This window comes from Cryptomeria japonica, chromosome 1, assembly GCF_030272615.1.
Source record: "Cryptomeria japonica chromosome 1, Sugi_1.0, whole genome shotgun sequence".
Classification (NCBI taxonomy): Eukaryota; Viridiplantae; Streptophyta; class Pinopsida; order Cupressales; family Cupressaceae; genus Cryptomeria; species Cryptomeria japonica.
The window spans coordinates 220085287-220094439 of record NC_081405.1 but is presented as its reverse complement, the minus strand read 5'-3'; the positions used below and the strand labels follow the sequence as shown (position 1 = coordinate 220094439).

At 34.5% G+C, this 9153-nt stretch overlaps 1 protein-coding gene across 6 annotated transcripts in view; it reads left to right on the top strand.

Annotated features, from left to right (window-relative positions):
* The first annotated feature begins 305 nt into the window (after positions 1-305).
* LOC131042916 (casein kinase 1-like protein 1) overlaps positions 306-9153 on the top strand; it is a 55862-nt gene continuing 47014 nt past the window's right edge. Inside the window, exons 1-3 of one of the 6 annotated variants that reach the window (XM_057976251.2) lie at positions 308-544; positions 666-767; positions 2713-2753. In XM_057976251.2, coding sequence (XP_057832234.2) covers positions 692-767; positions 2713-2753 — 117 coding nt within the window. In that variant the 5' untranslated portion in view covers positions 308-544; positions 666-691. Of the gene's footprint in view, positions 768-2712; positions 2754-4212; positions 4286-9153 lie in introns of those variants that run through there. The other 5 variants (XM_057976252.2, XM_059216852.1, XM_057976255.2 and 2 more) reach the window with 5 other exon arrangements.

Sequence of the window (9153 nt, the reverse complement as noted above, 5' to 3'; positions counted from 1 at the left end):
TAGCATAAAGACAATATACCTTTTGGATATATTGAGATTAATTCTACCTTTTATAGGAAAAATGACCTTCCATCCAATGAAATTGAGATTGACAACCACCTACATGAAATCTTTATCCATGGAAACTTGAAATTGGCAATTCTTTGGAATAATATTGAGATTGGCAGCCAACTAATAAAATTGATATTGGCATCCCCTCCATAAAAAAAAATAAATAAAAAATTACCATATAAAATTAAGGACGGCCTTTGTTTTGTTTTAAGCCTATTGTTTTTAGGAAGAAATATAAATAAAAGTAGACGAAGAAATAAAAAATAAAGAGACGTAGAAAGCAATCCTCTGCTTGCACGGCAAGCGAATCTAACTTTTGACATTTCTGCAATAGCATTGATGTGAAATGCAGGCCACCTTAAAACCCTCGCAATCGCGCAACGACTTCTGCGCCCTTTCCCATTGATATTTACCTCTTTTCAATTTTATTCATCATCATCTAAACAAAATGTACCGAGGAGCTTAACTTTTCTTATACCACAACAAATTTTCAGTTGAGCTGCATTATTTAAATCTTTTTTCTGGCAAGTTTGTGGCCTTCTTCACGTTCATATTTGATTGACTAAGGATATCTTGAGAATTTTCAAAGGGTTGATAGGGTTAATTGTTTCTAGGATTGAGAGTGATTCCATCCTGCAACATGGAGCCTCGGGTAGGCAACAAATATAAGATGGGCCGCAAAATTGGCAACGGTTCCTTTGGCGAGATCTATCTTGGTATGTATGCTTGTTTCTATATTTTTGTGAAATTTGAAATATTTATGTAATTGATAATTGTCTTAGAAAACATTTTTTTCTGAAGGTATGCTGTTTCCTTTAATTCGTTGAAGTTTGAGTGCATTTGTTCTTCATAATTGGCTTAGAAAAGATTACTTTATAAAAATGGGGTTATGGTAGGAAGGTGCTTGGCGAAGCTCCTCGGGATAACGTGCGCAGAAAGTTTTGTCCAGAAGGGTTTGTCAAGATTGCATTTGCGCTCATTTGATACTGGGCTTAGAAAAAGATTACATTGGTTCTTTTCATCTTTCTTTTAGAAAAAAAGGGTTTGCCATCGTGGTGGTAGGCCTAGAAAGAACAGATTAGTTTCTCAACATTTCCCTAATGATATAAGATTATATATGCCTGCCTGATGGTTGCTTATAAAAGATTACATTTATGCACTTGATGATTGGCATTGAAAATGCTACAATCGCCCTCTTGATATTTCGTTGAAAAGATTACAATTGCTTTCTTGATAATTGGTTTAGAGTAGGTTATGCTTTCCCTATTCATAATTTGATCAGAGAAGTTGCATTTTGCCTACTAATAATTGAAATAGAGAATATTATCTTAAAAAAAGAATACAATTTCCCTCTTGATTTAGAAAAGATTATGTTTTCTCTCTTGATAGTTGGTTCAGCAAAGACTGTGTTTGCTCTTTTGATACTTAGGTTAGAGATTTTATATTTGCCCGTTTTATTATGGGCTTAGAGAGATTATGTTTAACCTTTTGAAATTTTGATCACAAAAGACTATATTTTCCTAGATGATAACTGATTAGTAGAGATTATTTATGCTCACTTGTTAATTTGTATAGAAAAGATTATACTTGCCATCTTGATGATTGGCCTAGAAAGTATTATATTTGTTCTTTTGATTATTGGTTTAAAAGAGATTGCACGTGACCTCTTGATAATTTGCTAGAAGATGCCGTATTTACCCTCTCCATAATTGGCTTTGAAAATATTACAGTTGCCTCTTGATGATCTGCTTCGAAAATGTCATGTTTGGCCCCTTGATAATTGGTTTAGAAAGGATAACGTTTGCCCTCTTGATATTTGGTATAAAAAGGATTACATTTAGCTGTCTAATGCTCTTGAATCTTAAATTTTAATATTTTTTGCCCATTATTTCTTTGGGTTATAATAGGTTTCTTTTTCCCTCTGCAAAGTTTTATTATGTAGGAAAAGCTCATACAACCAACAAAAGTTATTGTGATATGCTATTTCTTGTTGGAACCTGATCTTTTATGGACACCCTAAAGGATTTGTTTCTAACATTGTTCTCTATTTTGAATTGTAATCATCTTGAAATATCTGTGTTTTTGTTTCTGAGTTTGATGTTTGGTTGTTTCTTTGAATATTTACATTTTTGAATTATTTGGAGGGTTTTCCCAAAGTGCAACCTTGTTTTTTTAGGATTTTTTTTTGATGTGTTAAACATGTGGTTTAAGCGGCTCCCATTGTCAAGCTCACAAGTAGGGGGTCGCATCACTGTACAGTGAACATGTTGTTCACCAGGGACCCACTTCAAACACCCACCGAGGACCAACCTAAATAAAACATTAATGTCAACAATGGGATTTGAACTTAGGGCCTACTGTCAAACAGCCAATAGAACTTAATATCAAGCACATTTTTTTAGGGAATTTTAAGGACAAGAAGAATTTGATAATTGAGAGTTGATGAGTTTCTTCAATGATCAATTTCCACTAGTAGGCATTTCTCTCCGAATTTTAATTCTTTGTTTTTGGTCTACCATTTGGATCCAAATGTATAAGAAAATCTCTGCATTTTTCTGTGGTTGATATCCAAGAGTTTCTTTGAATTTTTTTGACAGTGGAGTCTTCAAGTTTACAGTGGAGATTAACTAACTGGAGCTTTGATTTTGAATTGAGTAACAGGGACCAATATCCACACCGATGAGGAAGTTGCCATTAAACTGGTAAGTTGGTTTCCTCAACTTTCAAATTAATTTAAGCAAAATTGGTGAAAAGCAAATTTGTTTGAACTTTAATCTTATTCATGCATTATTTCAATAATAAATTTCTTGTAACAGGTCAATTTGAGATTTTATCTCGAACAGTTTCTTTGAGCTGATTGTGCGTGATTGTATGGTTTCCCGTACAATTTTTTGAATATTTTAAATGTTAAGCTCCAACTGTTAATCTGAATGTTGGTTTTCTTTAATTTTTTTTTTCCTGCTTTAGTATTTCGTGGATTTCTCTTGACATAGTTTTAATGAACTGATATGCTTTTCCCTGTGGGGTTTCAATCCCCTACAATCTAGTTCTGGAAGTGCTTTCGTGTGCTGGAAAAATAAAAACAGTGAAAAAAAACTGATTAGAATGTTGTGTTACATCTTCATCTGTATGACATGTCTATGTTAGTAATACCATCATTTTCTTATTGGTTCCAATATTGCATCTCGTAATTGTTCAAGTGCTAGTTATTTTTGGGCAGTTTCTCATCTATTTTTTATATTTATTGCTTTTTAAACTTTGGGTGAGGTTATAGGGTTGCCTTTAATGCAGTCTAAGATATGCCTTAACCCTTTATCAATGCTACCAAATTGTTCAAAACCTAGGCCGATTCCAGGTACAAAACATCCTAGAATTCCCAGAAACTGAGTTTTCATGGAATCAAGATTCATGTGCCTGAATCATGGAGTCATTGCTAGCTGAACCGAGATGATTCTGAGGCTTACATGGCATTTGCAAACAAGATTCTAGAGTGGAAAAGCCCTAAACAATATTCTTTATTCTCAAAAATTCGCCTGTCTAGAGCCCCTAACATGGACCGGTTCCGTGGGGGTCCTGGTTCGTGTTGGGTTCGTGACTGGTTTGGACAGGGTTCACCCTAGAGGCCCTGGGTTCCCTGTGGTGTGTTTTTCACAAACCCACAGGGAACCTAGGGCCCCTAGGGTGAACCCTATCTGGACCTGGGCGAACCCAGGTGCGAACCCGGGTGAACCCAGGTTTGCCAGCTGGGTTAAGTCACTTAAAGTGACTTTTAAACATTAAAAAATTAATTTTTTTTTGCCTTTTTAAATCAAAAAACCCTAATCCGCCCTTGGAAATTCTGAACTATCAATCGAATTGGCATTTGGCATTGATCAATGATGAAGTAGCATACTATTAAATGTATTTAGATTTGTAATTTTGTATATTTCTTTAAATTTTTGCATATAATATTTCCAATATTTTACAGATATTTAGCACTTTGTTTGCTTTCATGTTTATGATAGAATGCTAACATTTCATTAAGGAAGGCCAAAGATATGTAAAATAATATTAAAGGATCAATCAACAATTTACATAATTTTGAATGAGGCATTGTTGGAAAACAAGTTATGAACGACAACTAGACATAATAGGAGGATACATCTGTTGCCATACTTGTAGAAAAGCAGAGACAGAAGACCCCAAGTACCAGGAAGCTACCATGGTGCAGATAGGCAGACCAACTGTCTGTAAGGTATTTACAATCCCTTAGAGTTTTCAGCATCAAGTTCCTTCTAATGATCATGGAAGAGTAATTATTTCTCCATATTCCATGCAAACACATCTCCATATTTAAATATGGTCTTCTCAGATTTTTGAGTGTATTTCTAGGTTTCCTCATTCTAGTGCTTAATCATTTTCTTCTCCCCACAAAAGGGGGCATGGTGGGAAATGGATAATGCTACACCTTAATGTTACATTTCAACGAATCAATGTCGAAATTTTCAGCTAATAACTCCAAAAGTAGAACACATCCCTATACATAATTTTTGCAGCTGAGCTTTTGACGGTGCTTCTACCTGCCCCTTTTGGTGCTCCTCCATTTTCTCATCTCTTGAGAAGGGGGATGGTTAAAAATGGATATATCTTTACCTTTATGGTTCAATTTCACTGTTGAAATTTGCAGCTCTTTTGTTTGGGTTGGTAAGTGATTTTTTTTTTTTGCGAGTTAATGCACATGAACATGCCCAATAAATTCATGGTAAAATTGAAGCCAAATCATTGCTGTGGCACCACTTTGTCTTTGACTCTGCATCACTCAATCACACTCACCACCAATTTGTCTTTGACTCTTCATCACTCAATCACACTCACCAGACATAAATTTACAAGCTATTAATTTCTACTACATTTTTCCAATCATGATTTCAGCCATTGATGACAGCCATTTAGATTTAATTTAAAATTTAAGTGCTTTTCTACTAAGTTTCAAAGCAAGTACAAGATTGGGTATAGGTTCAGAGTTCAAGTATGTTGGTATGATGATTTTTTCCCTAGGTATGGTACAGTGTTGCAGCCCTGTTTGTGCTTTGCGTTTTGATTGTTTTTGCAATGTTTTCAACTGAAATATAATGCAGATAATTAGGTAATTTGGCAACAACTTTCAAACTCAGAAAATGGATAAAACTCATAAATTACACAGCTGGAAAAAGAGATTTTATTTCTGATTTGGAAATATAAGTTTCTTCAAAAATAACAGGAACCCAGTTCATATATATACATTACATATCTAAATCCAACAGACCCAGAAAATGCGATGCTTGTCTAGTTTGAGTTGCTCTCAAAATACGCCAAAGTGCACTCTAAAATGGATGTCCACCTTCAATATTGTCTCCAAATGCTACACTGAAGATAGGAAGGAATGTGCAGGTCCAAACATCCCCAAGCAGCAAGATATCTCTCAAAAATCCTAGACACCCAGCAAAGAGTGTACGGCCAGTCTTGGGAGGTGTATGGTGAGCATAGGAGAGGTACAGCCAGCCAATGCAATGAAAATCTAACTCAAAACTCCCTTCTCAAACTCATGATCTGCAACTAAAAGATATCTCCTCTGAAATCTATAGCTATAAACTGTTTTTTCGCATCAATGAATCCTCCATGAAGCTTCAATGTGTTTCTTGAATGAAAACACCATGAAATTCTCCAAATAGTGTCTTTCAACCTAAGTCACCGTGTTTGAATTCGAATTTGAGTTCGGCAACCATAAAATTTGGATGAAGTTCAGCGAGGGTGAAAAATGTTGATATTAATTAGGGAATGGCGGATTCCAATTGCCTTAGGCAACATCGGAATCCACCCAAAAGGGCTGGTCCCTTTCCCAAACGTATAGGGCAGAGACCTATCCCCACGGCAACCTTAAACTTCGCCTCACAAGCCTAAAACACTCAACGTGTTGCTAATAGGGCCGACCCTACTTACAAGGCATTTAAGGAAACAAATAATTAATTAAAGTTAAAGGAAGCCGACCTATACAAAAGGGTTTCTCTCCACATATAAGTAAAGGAAAGATCTCATCATTATTCATTCAATTCGATCTGCTTATTTCATTCATGCGAAACCTACATGCCTAATGCGAACTCCAAGGAATCACATGATATCTGCACTTAAAGCAATCTGCCATTAGAAGGAGGTGCGAAATACATGAGAGCTACAGCAACATACATCTGCCATTAGAAGGAGGTGCGAAATCCATCATAAGGAGTCAGCGAATTCCTTGAAGGTCTGCAATTTAGGTTAAGGCAACATCAGCATCCATCTCCCACATGACAGCAAGTGAATGTTGAAGGCAGCCATCTTGATCCGCCATACCTCCAGTGACAGCAAAATCTGAACCTACAAACACATGAGATAAGTACTGTAATGTTTGCATAACTATAATCCATAATCAGATCTGAGGATCTTTTCTGGCTGGGTTTTTCCTCCTCGGAGGTTTTCCCACGGTAATTGTGTATCGTCTCTATTTCTTTATCTTTCCTTGTTGTGTTAAATCTGAAACTATAAATCTTTAATCTAATTAATCTAATCAGTAAATAAATTCTGATTTTCTGAGTTTTAGTTAATCTGAAAGTGTTAAAATTAACAAAAAATTCGGTAAAAAAATTCGACATTAAATTCGCCTTATATGATTTTATTTATATATAAGTAATATATCCAATAAACTATTAAATTAGTATAACTATTATTTTTTAAAGAGAAAAGATGTTAAATTTAAATTTATTATAATTAAATATTACTTTTTATAAAATTAACATAAATAATATAATATTTAAACTTTTATTGACATCTAAGTCAATATTTAAATTAAAAATTAAAGTTTTGACAGCCAAAAAAAACATAAAGGAAAATGTATTTTTAAATAAAAATAAAAATCTAAATGAAAACTAAACCGGTGTACACGCAAGACTAGCCGCATCGCTGGGTTATGCGAAACTTGTAGAGCGTTAGGTTTTTCGCGTCGGATTTGCAGGGCGTTGGGCATCGCCTCTCTTTGAATTTGCAGGGCATTGTTTGGTCGCGTTGGACATGCACGGCGTCGCCTTTGTTCGCGCCTGTAGCTTCACATGAAGTCTGTGAATAGATTCCAGCAAACCTGTGAAGGAAGCTCGCGTTTTTTAAATACGTTTTTGATTAAAAAACCCTTACCCATTTATTGTACGAATTTAAGGTGAACTAAATCGAATTTTTTGGGTTTTTAAAAAATTCATTGAATTTCGAATCTCATGGATGAAATTCGCCGAATGCGGTGACACTACGTAGAGAATGTTGCTTGCAAGGATTTCCATCCATACAAACCAAGAAAATAATCTTCTCCAAAAGAAATAACAATATTCAATATCCAAACAAAGCTTGTTTAAATGACTCCTCAAAATATCCATTTATATTTTCCTTAAGAGGTTTGAACCTCTTCACTAGGCCCACTTTATTTAATAAAAGCTTCGTTTCTTTTAATTCTCCCACGTCTCATTAAATATGAATCAACACCATCTAGGTGCCTACAACATGGACTCTACCATTTAATCAAGTTGTCTCATTAAATATAAAGGGCCATATGTTAAAAATAAGTTACGTTCACTTTATAACTAGCCCCTTTATAGTCCTTTATTACATAAATTAAAATTATGATAAAGTTAAATCTTTAATTTAACTCTATTTATTAATAGCTAATCGTTATTTAATTTAAACCCCTAGATATAAAATACTGAGGTAGGCATCAAAATTGAACCCACTAACAATACTAAAAATACTAACTCTACCAACTAGCCTAGTCAATTCTTGAAACTGAATTACTAAAAATAGTAAGTATTAGAAGGCTTACCTAAACTCACTTTAAAAAAGTCATTCCGTTCATAATTCCAATGGGAGCTCAACCAACCATCAAATATTGTCAAACCGCTGGATAAACTACCTGCAAGGTTCCCTAGCTCTAACTCAATAGCCTATGGGACCAATTGAATAGGCTAAAGGTCCACCAACTCAACTGGTTAGGAAGGGGACATTACATATGATTAGGTATGGCCATAAAATAAAAATACATATGTTTATAATATATATATTTTTTTTGATCGGTAATTGGCCGAAGCCTGAATAGCTTTTGATTGAAGCTATGAACCAATGGGGACATAGTAGGGGGCCCCATCCCCATTACATATCTTTGAATTATTATTATTATTATGTTTGATTAGATTGACCCCAAGACCTTCCCCATTCTATGGAAGGCCAAGAGTCACAGCTTAGAATTCCACTTCAGATGTCCCTATTGGGAATTGAACTTGGGTCTCCACAGTGAGAACCTAGTGTTATAACCAGTTAAGCTCAACCCCTTGGACACATATGTTTATAATATTAACACATATAAAAATATCCATAATTTCCAAAAAAAAGTGTATATAGGAAATACAATTGGTAATCAGAAAGATAATCAATATTATTATTAATTTAATGCTATATCATAAATGCTAAAATCAATACAAAATAGTAAATACAATTAGACAATCAATAATCTACATCTTGCTGTTCATCTAGAGCATCATTGGAATCACATTCTTTGTAGGAGCCTTATACTCCAAAGTGATTGTGGTAAGTTGTACAACAATGCATCCAAGTCAGCATGCTGAAGGATTACATTCTATTTCATTGTTGTCGCTTGCTTGTATTCACCTTCCTTGTGTGACAAGAAGCATGGAATTGCACATGGCCACATTTTTTGCTTTTATTTGCAGCCATTTAGTTGTCATTAATTAAGTGATTAAATGAGGTGTACTTTTGTTTTGCTTAGCTAAATAAGAATTTTCAAATTTTTGAAATTGGAGACAAAGTTGTTACCACATATGTAATTAATATATATATATGCAAAAGACTAGCATGAATGTTAAAAAGTAAAAAATACAATTGTAGGAGGTTCGAGGAAATAGATCACCACGAATGTTTGTCATTCTTGTACTTGTCTCAGAGAGTGTGAAGAGCGAAGATTGTGATTCATATTGATATACTACATTTTAGGATATTTTTCCATATGACGACTTTAATGTCTATATATGGTGCCACTCTCTTAGGCAAAGAAAG